The sequence below is a fragment of the Nyctereutes procyonoides genome, unplaced genomic scaffold (assembly GCF_905146905.1).
Source record: "Nyctereutes procyonoides isolate TBG_1078 unplaced genomic scaffold, NYPRO_anot_genome, whole genome shotgun sequence".
In the NCBI taxonomy this organism is placed as follows: domain Eukaryota; kingdom Metazoa; phylum Chordata; class Mammalia; order Carnivora; family Canidae; genus Nyctereutes; species Nyctereutes procyonoides.
Genome location: NW_026575140.1, coordinates 46,055,476 through 46,074,117, shown reverse-complemented (window position 1 = coordinate 46,074,117; position 18,642 = coordinate 46,055,476). Strand labels below are relative to the sequence as shown.

The 18,642-nt window shown below is 38.9% G+C and overlaps 1 protein-coding gene across 4 annotated transcripts in view; it reads left to right on the top strand.

Annotated features, from left to right (window-relative positions):
- The window catches only part of SLC35D1 (solute carrier family 35 member D1), a 47,099-nt gene that overhangs the window by 23,190 nt on the left and 5,267 nt on the right, over positions 1–18,642 (top strand). The window contains exons 9-12 of one of the 4 annotated variants that reach the window (XR_008661869.1): positions 2,777–2,844; positions 3,984–4,062; positions 4,566–4,747; positions 5,782–5,864. Coding sequence is in view for 2 of the 4 variants with exons in the window: in XM_055305498.1 (XP_055161473.1) it covers positions 2,777–2,844; positions 3,984–4,062; positions 5,782–5,864; positions 14,616–14,637 (252 nt within the window). In the remaining 2 variants the exon portion in view is untranslated. Of the gene's footprint in view, positions 1–2,776; positions 2,845–3,983; positions 4,063–4,565; positions 4,748–5,781; positions 5,865–14,615; positions 18,640–18,642 lie in introns of those variants that run through there. The other 3 variants (XR_008661870.1, XM_055305498.1, XM_055305497.1) reach the window with 3 other exon arrangements.

Sequence of the window (18,642 nt, the reverse complement as noted above, 5' to 3'; positions counted from 1 at the left end):
CAAAACATAGCAAAATTTATGGGATGCTGCTAAAGGAGTGCTTAGAGGGAAATCCATATTTAATTAAATGCATATATTAGAAAAGAAGAAAGGTCTTAAATCAGCGTAAGCCTTCCCCTTAAGAAACTAGAAGAAATAAGAGCAAGTTAAACCTAAAGAAAACATATGGAAGGTAAGAGCAGAAATCAATGAAATAAAAAACAGAAAAGCAATAGAGAGGAGTGCCTGGGTGGCTCAGTGGTTGAGCATCTGCCTTTGGCCTCAGGTCTTGATCCCAGGGCCCTGGGATTAAGTCCACACTGGGCTCCTCGCAGGGAGCCTGCTTCTCCCTCTGCCTATGTCTCTGCCTCTCTCTCTATGTCTCTCATGAAGAATAAATAAAATCTTCAAAAAGAGAAAAAGAAAAGCAATAGAGAAAAATCAGCCTAAAACTTGGAGGTCAATAAAAGATCACTAAAATTGCTCAATTGCCAATTGATTGGGACAAAAAGTGAGAATGCACAAATTATCAATATAAGGAATGAAAGAGCAATATCATTACAGAGCTTGCATATACTAAAAGGATAACAGAATATTATGAACAACATTATGCCGTAAAGTGAAAAACTATGTCCATGAAATGAACAAATTCTTAAAAAAGACAAACTACGAAAGCTTACTCAAGAAGAAATAGCATGAATAGCCATAGTCTACTAAATAATTAAATAGCTCTGCTTAATTAAACTAGCCCTCATCAATGGGACTGTTTTGCTCTATCTTTATTTTTTAAAATTGAATTTTAGTTAAAAATCTTGAAAACTACAGGGTCTTGATCATTTTACTGGATAATTCTGCAAAATGTTTAGGGAAGACATAATACCAATTCTATATAAATTCTTTCAGAATGTAGAAAAGGAAGGAAAAAAATAATGTAGAAAGAGAATACTTCACAGTTGACTTTTATGAGGCCAGCATACCCTGTACTAATTAATTGTTGACAAAAAATTTCAGGGGCAGGGGTTGAAATTATAGTAAAAAAAAAAAAATCCAGCAATATGTAAAAAGGGCCCTATATGACCATTATGTTTATCTCAGGAATTAAGGTTAGTTTAACATCAGTGCAATTCCCCACATTAATAAGAGTTAATAAGATATTAATAATAAACAGAAGAACCATGTCAAAAGATGGAGAAAATGCACTTGATAAAATTTGACAGTCATTCATGAGTTTAAAATTCTCAGCAAACTAGGAATAGAAGGAAAATTTCTCAACCTAATAAAGGACATCTATCAAAAAAAATCTATTGCTAACATACTTAATGGTAAAAACTGAATACCTTTTCACTAAGATTGAGATTATGGGGAGAATGGCTGCACTCATATAATGTTCTATTCGACATTATACTGGAGGATGTCATCAATGCAATAAGGTAAAAATGAGAGACTAAAAGTTACACAGATTAGGAAGGAAGAAATAATGGTAGTTACATGACTATATACATTTGTCATGACTCATTAAAATACATATTTAAAGTGATTAATTTTATTTTTCACATATTATGCCTCAACAAAGAAAGAACCATAAACAAATGTCTACTGTTTGCCAAGTACTGTTAGGAGTTCACTTAGGTGGATGTGAGTCTTTCTTACAGGAAGCTCACTGGTGGTAGACACCGTGTAGAAAGACTTGCAGTTCCGAGAGATGAGAGTCCTAGAAAGAAGTACTGATGAGGCACAGAGGATGGGGTTCTTATCAGGGAAGGCCCCACACGGAGGCTGCTTGAGTTTTTGTCTCATCAGTGAACAGGAGTCTGAAGAGTGTTGATGAGAAGGGCATTCCAAGCAAAGGCATGTGGATGTGAAACTGCATGTTATATTTTATAAATAGTAAAGGGCCTCATATTGCTGGAGCCCAGGAGCCATGAGATTTATGTTGAAGTGGCAGGAATTGAAGCTGGATAGGTTGGCAGAAAGATAAAAGGTGGAATGTTTCTCATATTTGCTTACCAAACTGATACTCGAGAAATTATGTACTTGAGAGAGAAACCCTCCCCCTTGGGTGAGAGATGAGGTGATCAATGCACCCTTTCATTTCTCTTCCTTTGCTTTTGGCTTAAAAAACCAAAATGGCAACAAAACCTCGCTTTTGCCATCAGCTGGTTTAAAATAGTAATTCTCCCTGGATAGACCTCAACTGAACTTGTGTAACTAAGGGTGTACTTGAGTTTTCATGTGTTATAGGGAAGAAGTATGTTTTAATGTTTGAGAAAGCTTTTAATACTAGCCATCTGGGAGAACTGCTCGGATTAAGCAGAAATGACTTCTGCCTTCAAGCAAATATCAGTTTCTTTGTATCAGTAGGGAAAAGTACAAAATCTTCCTCACATTATATTTTAGAAAGGAGAAAACCTTCTGAAACTGCTTTTTTGGTTCAGCTCCATATATATCAAATTCTTAAATATCATTCTCTACCCTGTGAATGATGCAGGGAAATGTATATATGTATATGTGTGGTGGGAGGAAGTACACAGGATTTTTTTTTTTTAAGATTTCATTTATTTATTCACAAGAGACACACATAGAGGCAGAGACACAGGCAGAGGGAGAAGCAGGCTCCATGGAGGGAGCCCGATGTAGGACTCGATCCTGGGACTCCAGGATCACACCCTGGGCCGAAGGCAGTTGCTAAACCACTGAGCCACCCAGGGATCCCCAGTACACAGGATTTTGATTAAAGAATAGGACAGCTGATTTTGAGGGCTTGCTCTAAAATCAGATGTTTTCTTGTATATTACAGGCAATGGATTTTGAAGGCTGGGCGGACACCCTCTTTCTTCTGCAGTTCACCCTTTCTTGTGTGATGGGGTAAGCCTTTGTTGCCTTGTTAGCAGATAGTTTTCCTAGAGAAATTTGTTCTAGGTCCTTTTGCTTCATTTCTCAGTATCCTGTTCTGTCTCTTGAGTGTATCAGCACAGGATAATGAAACTTCCAGATTCAGGTGGTTTCACAGCTTTTGGGAACGTGCCCTAAGGGCTACTAAACTGATTCCAAAGTCATACTTAGAAGAATGGAGACAAGAAATTGTTCACCCAATAACGTATTATGTGATAAGCACCATTATATTTTAAAATGCATTATTTCATTTCCACATTGACCATTTGACACATATTTTTGTCCTCTTTACCTATGAGAAAGCAGTCCCAGAACTCAGGTAAATTGTCTTAGTTTGCACAGTTGCAGGCAGCAGTAGTGGCTCTCTGAATTTGGGGCTGTCTGACTCTCTCTACCAGGTTGTCCTCCTCTTGGAAGAGTATATGTGGAAGGCAAGAGAGTATCTGCTAATGTGTCTCTTCTCTTCCCCTTGTATTTCCCTAAAATACTAAGGTATTTTTTTCCTCAGCCAGTCAGTTTGGTTGGTGTTTATGACTAGATCTGGCACAGGGTAGGTACACAGTGAATGAGTGCTTCAAAATAAAATTAACATGGTGCCTTGGTACGAGTCAGGCTCAGAAGCCTCATTGTAAATCTGTCTGTTTCAACTACTGCCACTTAGTTGTTAAGTGAACTTATATCCCCTCTTAAAAGTAGTGCTAATTTGTTTGCTTTTTTTTTTCCATCTTTAAGAATCTCTCTTGCTTCCTGTTCAAAGGTCCTATTGACCTCCTTGGAGGTGCACACTTGAGCCATGGTCTGTGCACTCAGCTTTCTATCTGGGTAAAGTGAATTAGTGGTAATAGGGTCTAAAAAGAGTAGTACTCAGTGATTAGGAATGGTCGTTTCAAGGTTTTGGTGAGGGTAGTTGGGGAGAACACCTGGTCAATAAATGACATGTGTTTCTCGTTAATGAAATTAAAAAAAAATTTAAAGCTGCAGTATAAGCAGGGGTGAGGTGGAGAAAGCTCATAGTGACTACAGTGTGCTAGCATTACAACACTGTTTCTGTTGGCTAAAGATTGCTCAAAAGTAAGCAACTGGCACTTATACCTCTTCCTTCTTTGTTCCAGGTTTATTTTGATGTATGCCACAGTACTCTGCACACAGTATAATTCTGCTCTTACAACTACAATAGTTGGCTGTATTAAAGTGAGTTGAAAAAATACTGTTATCTTTTGGGTACCTGCTGTATTTGAAAATTGTTACTCTGAATCCTGCTGTGGCTTTTTAAACCCCATTATCCTTCTTTCCTCACAGATTATCTTGGTTTGACAGATTGTGGTGATGGTTTCTACAATGCTCTTTAAGAACTCAGGGCATAATCTCCACTTTGAGGCAGCTCAGCTTTGGGGAATTTGGGAAAAGGAGAATGGGTTACCTCAGTAGAGGAAGAGGAAGTAGGCTTGTTTCACAGGGTAGGTGGCTAGCTTGGTAGCAGTAGGCCCGTCCCTTTAACCCCCAGTGAAAACTGTTCTGTTCTCTGCCTTACTGCGTTCTGGTTGTTGTTCTGGCTGTCGTAGGGAAAGGATGCCTGCCAGAAGTTAATTAAGGGAGTTTTCCAGTGCATGAGGCAAACCTTAAATGGCTCACTTTTAAAAGCTGTGTCTGACATTTCCAGTGATGTCATTTCCTCCTGATCCATTTTATTTGAGGGAGGCTCGTTTGTCTTCAGCCAGGAGAGCCAAGTTGACTTGAATATTAAGCTGAAGTTTGTGGCTTGAAGCCCAAGGCCTCTTTCATCTGACTTTGTGCTTCTGGTGCCTTAAGATCCAAGAAGCCACAGCATGCCTGATTTCCAAATGAATTAGCAGGGTAGGCTTGCTTTCTAAAAAAGGTAAGATAGAGAGGTAGGTCCTTAATCCTTTGGGAAAGAGAATGCTTGCTATGGGACTTCCTTTCTGATTCCCCATTTGTCAATAGTGAGGGAAGGGATTGCAGAATAGTTTTTACTGCCCTGCTGTTTCCCTTTACACCTCCATGGAGTGGTGTACACCTGCCCTCACTTTAGAAACTAGATTTGGATTAAAGTTTCAGGTCTGTGACTTCAAGTCATGGAATTGGAGTGTTTGGTGTAAATAGAATGCTAAATTAAGCTATAAGTAGTTGTGTGAATTCCCACGAAAGCTAAAGACAGTTAATCTACATTCAGGCCCGGGCTTGCTAACATAGTTTTAGCCCCTCAGGTGAGCTCTCAGCTCTGTTTTGGTTTTGTAAAGTAAATGCTTCAAGAGCACAGTGAATGGCTTGCATCTTAAGAAAAAGAACAGCAAGAATGTGCGAGATAGGCCAGTTGTTAGCATTTTTTTGCCAAAAAAGGATCGTGCCGAAAGTCAGTGTTTAATTTTAATAACCTATATGCATGTATTTTTTTAAGATACCAAAGAAGATGCCTCTAAAAACAATGTTCACTTTGGTAAACTCCCTTCCATCCTCTCTTTTCTTTTTAAAAAAGAGGAAAAGATGCTTACATGTGAGGTCGTCTTCTTCACTTTCCCCTCACAAGTCAGCAGTTACCTCAGTGGGAGGAAGAAGCATTCTTTTCTAAGGTTGTGAAACATGCATTAGTGTTTTCTACCCCAGGTGTTTCTCTATTTAGATTTATAATGTCAGCCCATACCATAGGACCCAGGAAGTTGATAATCTGGTGACAATTCTTGGTTTAGCTTTTGGAGGGAGAGATTGGCAAGAGGTTAATGTCATTTCTTATTTCTTATTTCCTAGTATATTCGTTTTCGGATTGGTGGGTTTTGTTGTCTATTTGATTTTGTATTTTAGGGGTAGGTATTTGGGCCATTGTGTGTGTGAGTTTATATGAATATTGAAAAAGCTCAGACCTGTGTAACAGCATATTGTCATTTTTCTTTGTAGAATATATTAATAACTTATATTGGAATGGTCTTTGGTGGAGATTATATTTTCACATGGACAAACTTCATTGGCTTAAATATCAGGTAAGTAAAAATATTTAACTGTACCCACTTTGACAAGTGGGATTTGGATACTTAAATAGTGTCACAGCAAGGGGCTATTTTATTGCAGATTTGTTCATGTATTAAACAATTACTGAGCACTTACAATATTTAATGTCTTCACATAATGCTTTTTAAGAAATGGGGATAAAATGGTTCCATATTTATGCACAGCATTTAGGAAATCTTTTCTGGAAGTTAAACCCCTTTTACTTTATTAGCCTTCAAAGAATAGTCTTTACTTATTATGCTAGATGGCAGTACATGGTTCTCAGGAAAATACAGGGCTGAAGAAGAGCAGCTCTGTTAGAATTGCTTTATATGTGTCTGACCGTGAACATATCCCTGGATTCATTTAGTCCAGACTTTATCAGTGATGACAGTGACTTGTATGAAAGATCCTTTTTAGTTCCAGAATTAATTTCATGGTTTTAAATACTGTCTGTATGCTTAAAAATTCTCAAATTTGTATTTGGGCCAGACCTCTGTCTTGAACTCCAGCTTTTATATCTTACAGTCCACTTGACCTCTCTAGCTGACATATCCAGAACTGAACTTTTTTATTTCCTCCAAAGTGCGCTCTCCTCACAGCCTGTAGATATCAGTTGCTACAGATGCTATCCTTCTAGCCTCTCAGTTAAAAAACCCTGGAGTCATCCTGGGCTCTTCAGTCTTCTACCCAGTGTCTGGTGCGTTAGCAAATTCTGTTGGTTCTGCCTTCAGAATAGATCCAGAAAAGAGTCAGTTCTCACCTTCTGCATTGCTTTGTCATCATCTAAGCCAACAATGTCTCTTTGTCTCTTGCCTAGATTACCACCTAGTCTTCTCCATTTGTATGGCTAACTCCTTTATGCCTCTATGCTTTAGCTCAGATGTTACCTGCTGAGGGAAGTTTACCCTGACAACCTGAAATAAAATTATAGCCTGCTCTTCCCTTCCTGATACTGCCCAAACCCTCTTACTCTGCTTTTCTATTTGTCTTTTCCAGAGCTCTTAATCTCTTTTAATGTATTGTATAATTTGCTTATTTATATTATTGCTATTTTCTGTCTCTCCTGCTAGAATGTAAGTTCCATGGGGATGGGGATCTCTGTCTGTGTTGTTCACTCATTTCCCAAGCTCCTAGAATGAATCAGGCTACTGCTTCATAAGTGTTTGATGAATTCACTATGGATTGGTGAAAAAGCACTTTGGAAACTAAAAAGCTGTCTACTAGAATATGGGAGTGCCATTTTTTTAACTTACAGCAAATTATATAACCTCTCTGGACTCTTTATTTCTTCAAATGTAAACATGTTCTACCGTCTTTATGGATCAGTATGAGAATTTAATACTAATATTGGTAATGGGTTAATAACTCATTGTTGTCCCTTCTCTGACATTGAATTTTGCAAGTATACTTTGTCTTTGAGAGGAAAAGTCATTTGTTATTTGTGGGGTAGGAGTTGGGGGGAGTGGGTGTAATATGTACACATATTATAGAAGCTTGAAGATGAGTAGTTCAGCCTCAGACCTTGTTTGGTTGCGGTTCTCATGCTTGCTGTGTGACTTTGAGTGAGTTGTTTATCTCTTCTGAGCTTCAGTTTTCTTATATGTTGAAATGAAAATATCTATCTCTTTAGAGTTGTTAGAATGAAGTAATCTATTATAAAATACCTAATTCACTGCTTGACAACTGTGCTGAGTAAGTATCAGTTTCTTTCATTAATGTTTATGAGAAAGGGCTAGGATATAATGAGCAACCTGATGGAATAGTTTTGACTTTGGATGTGACTTACATTTCATTCATTTCTAAAAATTTGGATTAAAGAATCATATGACATCATATAGACCTGACTCAGAGATGCCTTGATTTTCTTCTTTGTTCCCTTCAAATAAATAACCTTACAGCCAAAATGAAGTAAAAGCTTCTGTTTGCATTTTCAGATCTCTGCAGTTCAAATCTCTTGTAAGATAACAAAGTTCTTATAAGAAAGCTTAGGTATCTTTTTTCATATTACAGGCTATTTAAAAAAAGTTTAGGGGTGCCTAGGAAACTCAATTGGTTAAGCCTTTGACTCAGGTCATGATCTCAAGGTCTTGGGATCGAGCCCCCTGCTCAGTGGGGAGTCTGCTTCTCCCTCTCCCTCACTACTCACTCATGTTCTCTCTCTCAAATAAAATCTTAGTAAAAAAACCCAGAATTTTTAAAGCATCTGAGTATATTGGAATGTTACTCCATATGTCAATCTAACATATATCAAATCCATTATCTTGAAAATTCTTCCAGTAGAATTTCTTTTTGTGTCTCATGGTGCATTTTAGTTCTGGTTAAACAGTCTCATTTTGCTAACAAGTTTACTGGATAGTGATAATTATGATAATGACTGTCGTTGGTATTTATCCCTAGTTAGTATTTTTAATAATTTCTAATTGCTTTCACATTTTATTGTAATAAATGTTACATATCCTGTCTCTTTATCCTCTTTTATTATAAGGCTAGGGAGAATGATTGATGTACTTAACCAGCAAGTTAGTGGCAGAGTTGGGATTAAAATCCAGTGAATTTTTGTTTGAATACTATTTCCAATACAGTGTGCTTTTCAGCTTTTGTAGAGGAAAGTACATGTTATCTAATTTTTTTCATTTTTTCTCTTTAGAAGGAAAATTACGGTTTTATTATTTATATTTTTTTAATACTTCCACTAGTTGGTAAGCAAACTCACAGGTTGTGAATGTTACTTTTTTTTTTAATGTAAAAACCAAACTTAAAGTGCCTGTCATATTTCACTTGAATTGGAAATGGTGTCAGTACATCTTTGCCTGACTGCACTTAGAAGGAAATCACTAATTAAATCATATTCTTAAAAATTCTATAATTAGGGGTGCCTGGGTGGCTCAGTCAGTCAAACATCTGACTCTTGATTTCAGTTTAGGTCTAGATGTCAGGGTCAGGAGTTTGGGCCCAGTTTTGGGCCCCACTGTGGGCGTGGAACCGACTTAAAAAAAAGATTCTATGATTAGACCCAGATACATCTAGCTTACCTCTACCCTGCCTAGTTTCTTTGTTGTTTTAAGAAAAGTTTGAATAGGGCAGCCCCGGTGGCTCAAGCGGTTTAGCGCCACCTGCAGCCCAGGGTGTGATCCTGGAGACCTGGGATTGAGTCCCAAGTCGGGCTCCCTGCATGGAGCCTGCTTCTCCCTCTGCCTGTGTCTGCCTCCCCCCCCCCCCCCCCCCCGTGTCATTCATGAATAAATAAATAAAATCTTAAAAAAAAAAAAGAAAAAGGAAAAAGTTTAAATAGCCTTGTCTCTATTGTGATTCAAATGCAAGAAGCAGGAGGTTTGCACTGGTAGCTTACTCAGGCTTCATCCAAATTGATTCTGTGATTTAGGAGACTCCCCCCCCCCCGCCCCGCCCCAGTAGGGCTCTGTTGAGAACCTGGCTGTCTTCAACTCTTCTAAATGCCTTTTCCCAGTAGCCACTTACTGAGTGCTCACCACCCAAGCCCAAAAAGGCAACAAGCGAGAGTAGGGAATGATTAGTGAAGAGTGGTGACAAGAGCCTGCTTCTGTATTCTGTATTTCCATCAGTTGGTGGACTTGACCTGTGTCTTTGGCCTAAGTAATGTAGCCTTTCCAGATAATGACATCATCCTCATAACTTCCCAGGCTAGAATTCCTAGAATCTCTGGGACTCATCTTCATCTGTGATTCTTTTTTTCCTTCCATTTAAAAAAAAATAGATGATTTAAATACAGTCAAATTCACCCCTTTAGTGTTCTGTGAGTTTTAACAAATGCATACAGTCATGTAACTACCACTACCACGTTCAAGGTATGAAACAGTTGTATTGTCTCTAAAATCTTCCCATGTCCCTTTGCATTGAACCTCTCCCTCTCTGCTCAACCCGATAGAGATCCGTTTTCTTTTCCTATAGTGTCTAGAATGTCATAAAGTGGTAGCTTTTGGTCTGACTTCTTTTGCTATGTAACATACTGCGTTTGAGATTCCTTGGCTATGTAACCTACTGCATTTGAGATTCCTTGTTGCATTCTGAGATTCTGTGTTGTTGTATGTATCAGTAGATTGTAACTTTTTATTGCAGAGTATATTCTGTTAGGGATATATCACAGTTTGTTTATCCATTCACCAACTGAAAGATGTTTGGGTAGCTTCCAGTTTTTAGCTCTTTTGATTTAGCTGTTATAACACTTGCTTAAAAGTTTGTGAACATAAATTTTCATTTCACTTGGGTAAATACCTAGGAGTGGAATTCCTGAGTTGTTTGGTAAGTGTATGTTTAACTTCATAAGAAATTGCCAAACTATTTTCAAAAATGTCTGTACCATTTTGCATATCCCTCAGCCACATATGATGCTTTATAATGGTTGCTCCACATCCCAGCCCTTGGTATTGTCAGTTTGTTTTTGTTTTTTAAATTCTAGACATTTTAATAGGTCTGTAGTGGTATCTCATTGTTTTGTTTTTTGTTTTTTTAAAGATTTATTTATTTGAGAAAGAGAGAGAGTGGTGGAGGGTGAAGGATAGAGGGAGAGAGAAAGAGAAAAACGTAAGCCGACTGTGCACTCAGCGTGGAGCCCAGTGTGGGGCTTGATCTCAGGACCCTGAGATCATGACCTGAGCCGAAACCAAGAGTTGGATGCTTAACTGAGCCACCCAGGTGCTGCTCATTGTGGTTTTACTTTCTGTAATGATTCATGCTTATATGCCATCTGTATATATTCTTTGGTAAAATGGCTTTTCAAATATTTTGCCCATTTTTTAAAAATTGGGTTAAGTTTGGTTTTTGTTTAAGATTTTATTTTTAAGTAATCGCTGCACCCAATATAGGGCTCAAACTTGCAACTCCAAGATCAAGAAGCGTATGCTCTACCGACTGACCCAGCCAGGCGCCCCTTATTTTTTTTTTTTAATTTTATTTCGTTTTCTAAAGTTTTAAGAGTTCTTTATTTATTGTGGATACAAGTCCTTTGTCAGATATGTGACTTACAAGTATTATTTCCCAGTCTTTGGCTTGTCTTTTCATTTTCTTAATACTCTTTTTTGGAAGAGCACAATTTTTAAGGCTACTTTATCAGTTTTTCTTCTGTGAGCTCTGCTTTTAGTGTTAGGTATCTAAGAAATCTTTACCTAGCCCAAGGTTACAAAGATTTTCTCTGATGTGTTCTTCCAGTTTTACAGTTTTATTCTACAATTAGGTATATAGCCCATTTTGGGATTAATTTTTATATATTGTATAAGATTGGAATGAAAAGTTCTTTTTGGTGTGTGTGTGTTCAGTATAGATATCCAGTTGTTCCAGTACCTTGCCTAGTTCTTTTTTTTTTTTTCCTTGCCTAGTTCTTTGTAATACTCACTGGTTCCTGAGGCCTTTTGTCTAACTACCTCTGTTCAGCACCTGAATCTATTACCTCATTTTGGACTTCTTTGCCTATTTCCTTAGAAAACGTAAGTTGCTTCTGATTTTCAGACTGCTTTTCCTCCTGCATAATTCCATCCTGGTAGACTCTATTCTGGTTCTAGACTTCTCCTGAAGGACATATGCTTTTCCTTGGCTGAGTGATTCTCTGATTTGGAGAGCGAGAAGGACATATTTTGAATTACCAGTTAGCTGCTGCTGATGTAATATCCACTAGGCTATTTATAGAGTTATATAACTGGTATCGGTGTCACTAGAGTAACTTAGACTTTCGAATAGAATCTAGGGAGGTTGGCTGGCTGCTGATTATATCATAATTCCTGACAGAAGAGCAGTGAAATGGAATATAGCAAAAACTGTTCTGTTACAGGACTGCCTCAAGCTATTTGTAATTCACCTTTCGCAGCCTGTTTTCTTGCTCTTAGTTTCTGAACTTGAGAGTTGTCTGTCCTAATTTTGCCACTAAACTTCTCTGACTCATCCTGTGGGAGTCCTGTGGAAACTGCCATGTGCTCAGTAGGTCTAGTTATTTTGCAGGAGACTTAAGACATTGGAAGGAATTTCCTGCAGGTGTGGAAGGAACCATAAAATATATTATCCATTTAGTTCTGATAGGAGGCCTCTAACCACATTTTAAGGTTTTTTAAGATGCAGAGAAAGAGGCAAAGAAAAAGGAGTATAGCCAATGATGGATGTGCTGAAGATAGTTTGGACTCAGCCCCAAGTTGAGGGAACAGTATCAAAGATATCAAGAAAGCAAAACAAACAAATAAACTAAAAACCTCTTTCTGAATAGCTAAGAAAATCCCCCCTTCCAAAAAACTAACATTAAACAGTAAGGGTGGCCAGAAAACAAGTTTTAAGGCTTATATGATTTTGTTTTTCTGTAACCTTTTTCTAGTGCAGAGTGGTTAAAAACAACAGCAACAATAATAACAAACTTATCTGGGCCTCTCCAGAATTCTGATATTAGAACATTTGCCTGATTCATATCAGTTAATATAAAGCAAAAAATATCCTTGTCACGGCCCATGAGTTCCAAAAACATCACAACAGGATTTGGGAGCCTTTTATTTATTTATTTATTTTCTAAATTTACTCCTGGGCGAATTCCTAAAACTCCTGGGCAGATGGAATGGTTCTCATCCTGGCCAGACAGACAGATCTTTGACAAAGGTACTTCTATTTTTAAAGTATGTGCACAGACCACACTTACCCTAGTGTAGAAGGGACATAAATACATGGTGGAAAGGCAACAGATAGGGAGTTAATGTGTTGAGTACAATGTGCATGACATCACCTTTACAGTGCTGGCTCGTTTAGTCATCTCCAGTTCACATGACACTGAAGTTGAGAGTCAGGTAAAGTAATTTGTCCAACGGTACATGGCTGCCCTAGTGAGAAGTGGAACTGTGATCTAACCCTGATCTGACTAGAAAAATCTGCCCCTTGATTTAGCCATGCAAGGGCACATGGGATAAGAGATTAAGTGGCCCCTCTTTGTTTTGAACATTCCCAGAGCCACCTTGTTTACCTCCTTTTTTTACCACTGATTTGTCTTTATTCTCCTATCTCCTTTGGTAGGCAAAGTAAGAATCAGAATAATTGAACCCATTCTGTGCATATGTTAGTGAAAGTGATGACTTAGTGTATGCAAAACCAGAGACTAATTTTTATGTTCACGGGATTTGTAATTAAGCTGGGGAGTATGGTTAATACCTGGCAAACATTGTTTTAGGCAATGGGAATAGAGCTGCTATCAAAACTGATCATGATCCTTGCCCTTCATGGAGTTCTCCTTCTAGTAGAGGAGACAGAAAAATGAATGAAGATAAATGAGTGAAATATTTGCTAGTGAATGTTAGCTGTGATGATAAATAGTATGGAGAAAAATAAAGCAAGGAAGGGGAATAAGTATTTTGGGGGGTGGGGACATTTACTGAGAAGATTACGTTTTATGTAAATACCTAAAAAATGGAGGGAATGAGCCACATCAGTTTCTTGAAGGAAGAGCAAGTGAAAAGAGCCTGAAGTGGGGGTGTGCCTAGGTGTGTTCAGGGAACAAGTGAGGCCAGGTTGGTGGGATGATATGAGATGGGGCTGTGCAGGTAATGGGGTGGAGTAACAGAGTGGGGGCTACATTTAAGAGCGGAGAAGATGTTGGAGGATTTTGTATAAAGGAGTGACATGATCTGATTTAGCCTTAACGGGATTACTTTGCCCACTGTGTTGACACTTAGGCAGAAGGAGGAGGGAAAGTATAAAATGATGAAGTTAACAGTAATGGCTTTCATTCATGTAGGAATCATAAAGCATTTATTATAACATTAGGCATTTATATGGTCTTAACAGCAGCAGTGATGAGGCACTTCTCTACATTCTCTTGAGAGCTTTCCACAGCTGTCATCACAAGAGTGTCACAAAGTAGCTGTCCAGACTGGAACATGTCATAAGGCAGGGGTTGTCTGCTTGGGAAACTGCATAGAGGAAAGGCTACTTATTTGAGTTCTTGAGCAGTAGGTAGGATTTGAGGTGGAAATAGAAGGGAAATAGGTATTCTGTTGAATTCTGCATGGGCAAAAGCACGGAGCCAGTGCAGGTGTTGGATGGGAGACTGGGAGGATCGGCAACAGGTACTCTGGGGTGGCTGGAGTAAGGGATTCCACAAGAGTAGTGCTGGAGAAGTAGGCTGGACTTGAGCGTGAGGTGCCTCAAGTATCTCATAACACAGGAAGGAGAAATACCCAACTTGGAAGATGCTATGAGGGTTACTGCTAAACTGCGGATCATAGAGGTTAGGGCAAGGCTTGCTCACGGAGTACAATTAAGGCCTCTTTGGGATGACCAAAGACAAAGGACTTACTATACCTAGGACTCCTTGATTTTTCTGGGTGAGTGGATGTGCAGCCATGAAGAGGAGGAAGAGCAGCAATTGGCAAAACCTGTTTCTTCTGTTTGCTTTTTAGCAATATTAGCTCCTGGTGCGCTTTGGCGTTTTGACTGTTATCCCTATTGGATGTCTACTGTATGCTAACCTTTTGAAATGGTCTATTGTCCTATTATATAATGAAGTATAGAATTTAAATTATAAGATTATATAGTTTTATATAGCCTCTTGTTATATAAATTACATAATTTAATTCTCCCTTCAGTCCTCAAAGAGTGGTATTCTAATTGCCATTTCACAGATGGGCTTATTTCACAGAGCTGAGGCTCTGAGAGATTAAGTAACTTGTCCACCATCATAGACCTTTGTGAATGTCAGCATCAACAGTCAACCCCATAACACCTCTGTGCTTCTCTCTGTTCAGGTTGGAAAGCTCTGGAAGGTGATATATACAGAGGCAACATGGCTCTGCTTTATTTGGCTGGTGAGAAAGAGGAGAGAAGTCTTCCCAGTGGGCGCTATATGGGGAGTTAAGATGGGGTATCGGAAGAATGTAGCTAGAGGTCCCATTGCAATTATTTGGGAGGAATTACTGTATTTTAGGAAATAGCAGTAAAAGTCAAACTACCCTGGGTCATAGGTTTGGTATAGGTTGACATATTGTACACGCAGAATACACAGAAGACAGAGTCTAATCTGAAAGGCAGAGCTGCCCGGCTAGATGAGCAGATGTGTCAGATGCAAGGTTGAGATGGAGATAGACTGGACCTTAAGGCTCTTGCTCCCTGACCATGGAGTTGCTATATGGAAGGCATTTCTAGCATATATTTGTAGAACAGATAGTTAATCGTCTGACGCTGGTAAATATGTACAGGTCTAGGACATGTAGATTATGTCTGCATGGTTTGGGAAGATGAGAAGTAGTCAGAGCAGATGAAATGGCACCAATCAGCACCTTTCCAGCTAGTCTTGCAGTATTGTAACTAGACCGTGTCTGTGGTTCACTGGAGCCTCATCTTTCTCTTCTATTTATCTCCCAGCTTTGTCTGTCACAGCGGGTTCAGTGAATTCATAGTTGGTAGCACTGTGATCTGAATATTAGGCAGGTGGAAAATTGCTTGAGATTTAAAAAAATGAGTATTTAGGATGGTCAAATATGTAAATAAATCCAGAGTATCAGATGTCATCATCTTTAATGTGAATATTTATGGAGCCACTAGATTGAGAATTTTTTTTTGGTTTGAAGTTGTAGAAGATCCTAATTCCAAACCATTTGGTAATGATGTGTCAGGATTCATTTAGACTGCCCCACCCCATTTAGACTGCCCCATTTAGTCTGGGATTTTTCCCTTTGTTTTCTCCAGCCTCCTCTTCCCCTCCTCAAAGCTTACCCTCATTACCAAAACTGCCAGGATGCAATTTATATTCCTTTCCTTTTTTTTTTAAAGATTATTTATTTATTTATTCATAGAGACACAGAGAGAGAGAGGCAGAGACACAGGCAGAGGGAGAAGCAGGCTCCATGCAGAGAGCCTGACGTGGGACTCGATCCAGGGTCTCCAGGATCATGCCCTAAGCTGCAGGTGGCGCTAAACCGCTGCGCCACCGGGGCTGCCCTATATTCCTTTCCAAAGCATCAACTTACTACTGCTTGGCACACAGGATCATTGTTGATGGATTCTCTTCTCTTCAGGTGATTTGGGAATGGCCATTTCTGAAAATGTGAATATTTGATCATGTTAAAGTCAGGAATAAAGATGAAATGAAAAATCTTTTATTATTACCTCATGTTGGAACTTGGAAGAATTTGAAAAGTCTGTGCTCTTTAATCCCCAGAGTTTAGAACAGCAGTCTCTGTGGTTTGGTTTTGCCCTGGTTCAAACAACCTTGTGGCAACAATGTGCCCTCCTCTTGCATCAGGTGAAGTCTATGTACTATACCACCCTGCGTTTGCTAACAGTGCATCTCCCCTCTAGTCTGTGCGTAGCAGGGCTGACGGGGAGGGGCGGAGAAGGGAATTTATATTTCCTGATTGTTTACCATGTGCCAGGATCAGGTTCTTCATGCATTATCTCATTTATAGATAGTATTATTTTATTAATACAGAAATAGAATCTCAGAGAAATTAATAGATTTGCGAAGGGGCATAGAGCTAGCAGTATATTCAGGTTTTGAATCAAGATCTAACTCCACAAAGTCCATGTTTTTTCATTACTCACTATGCTAAGGATGTAGGATCACCATAAGGATGAGGCCTGAAAGAAATTCTGGAGTATTCTTTGTCTTCTCCAATCCTACACTGCTCTACTATTTCTATCCAGGTGAAATCAGCTTAGTACAAACATCAGATTGTCTTGACAGGAAAAATAAAGCATTGTTATGCTTAAGGTTGTTGTGGGAGGAGGAACCTAGAGGACAGAATGAAAGAAAGGAAGGAGCAATCTTTCTGCTTGGTTGTGAGGTGGGGTGGGGTTGGAGGCAAAGGGAAATGGACTCTCATGAACATGTGAACCTCAAAGAATTTTTAGCTTCCAGTCAGGAAGGCTCCAGTAAGCCATTTCCTTGGATCCTGGCCCAGTTACCAGGGAAATCATCTGCTTGATGCACTAGAAAACCAGAAGAGTTTCTAGAAAAGTCTGAGAGATCAGGTTCTTTAAAAAGAAAGAAAAAAAGAAGAAGAAATGGGGGAAAAAACTGCCAGATGAAGGAGAAGATAAAGGATATGAAACTGGCACAAAGATTGGGTTCGTAAGGCTGCTTTGTTTGCATGGACCGTCACAGATATTGGCCCAGCAGTTATTTATCATACTTCCAAATAGTGTCAGGCCAGTGCAAAGGACTTTGTAGAGCTAAGAGTAAGGTCTTAGAGATTTATAGGCTGATTGGAACAGAATAAGGACCAATATCTCTAACATCAGATGGAGCAGGGACCATAAGGGAGGAAGTTGTTTCAGTGGAGAAAATCAGATTGACATGGATTTTATTTTATTCTGATCCATTATTAGGATACTTTATGGCCCTGAGCAAGTTGTGACTCTGGAACTCAATTTCTTCATCTTCAAAATGAAGGGATATTGTACTTTGCAGGAACCTTGCAATGGCAGATGTATGTTAAATGCTTGACGTAGTAGACTTTAGTAAATGGTCACAATTTGAAGATTAAGTGCTGTGACTGCTTCCTTATTTTGCTTTCCTTATTTGCAGAAGCTAGGCATCTCTTACCCTGCTGCAGCTGGTGTGGAGCTGGGAACCCCAAATCCTAGAGGAGAATAGAACTAATTTCAAATAAGCAGCAAGTTTATGAATCGAGTGGTCAGGCAAAAGGTGGAAGGCCAAATCCAGGACAGGAAGGTCTGAAAGCAGAGTCTGGGCCAAAATGCCCACTGGAGACTCAAGAGAGTCACAGGTGTCAGGCTTAGCCAAAGAGCACGTCAAAACAGTCTAGTCTCTGTGAGCTCCCCCAGCTTATTTGTAGTTAGTGACTGGTGCAACGGGGCTATGTGTGTATCCTCTGTGGGTTCGAGGTTGCCACAGAAAATAGACAAGTATAATCACTACCTCTCCCTCCCCCTCCACACGTACCCTCCCGGTGGTAAGTGTGGTAGACAAGTGAGGGGTACCAGAAACCAGCTCAGAGACCGATGGCTCAGGTGATAGGTTCTCCACTGTGAACTTGATTGTAGTCAGAGAGAAACCTGCTCTGTGACTCCCCCAGGGTTTGCATGTTTACTTAGTAATTGGGATGTTTTTCATTCTTATTAAAAATTACATCTCTTTGTCTTGAATTATTATTTTTGAAAATACAGAAAATAGAAAAAAATCACTTGTGATCTCACCATCTAGATGTAACCATTAATAGTCTTATATTCTCTGTAGACTTTATTCTGATGTATATCAATGTACATATTCATGTTTATTTAAATAAAATGGGATTAGACAATACTTCATGTTTTGTGAGATTATTTTTTTCATTTAAGATGTCATTGCTGTTTTCATTTTATATGATTTCATGAGATACATATATTCTATTGTATGAATTTATATAATTCCCTCTTGGGACATTTACCATTTATCTAATTTTCTGCTATAAAGTTTGTGGTAAACTCTTTCTTGATAAATCTGTGAAGACGTACACAATTCTCCCATGAAGTAGATTGCTAGGTCAGAAGATAAGCAGAAGTCTAAGGTTTTTGATTTCAGTAAGTCATATTCCTGAAAGGTGGTAGAAAATTGGCAGTCCTGCTGGCAGGTCTGTGCAAACATTCATTTCCCCAAAGCATCAACAACAGTGGATGATATCCATGATGAGGGAGCATCTCTTGTAGATGAAGACACTGTGTCTGTTTTAATTTTGTGTGCTGTTGACTTAGGAAAGTGACTCCAGTCCTCAACACCAGTCTCCCATACATTTACCGTTCCTTCCTTTCCTCCCTGATGGTGGTTTTCTGTTT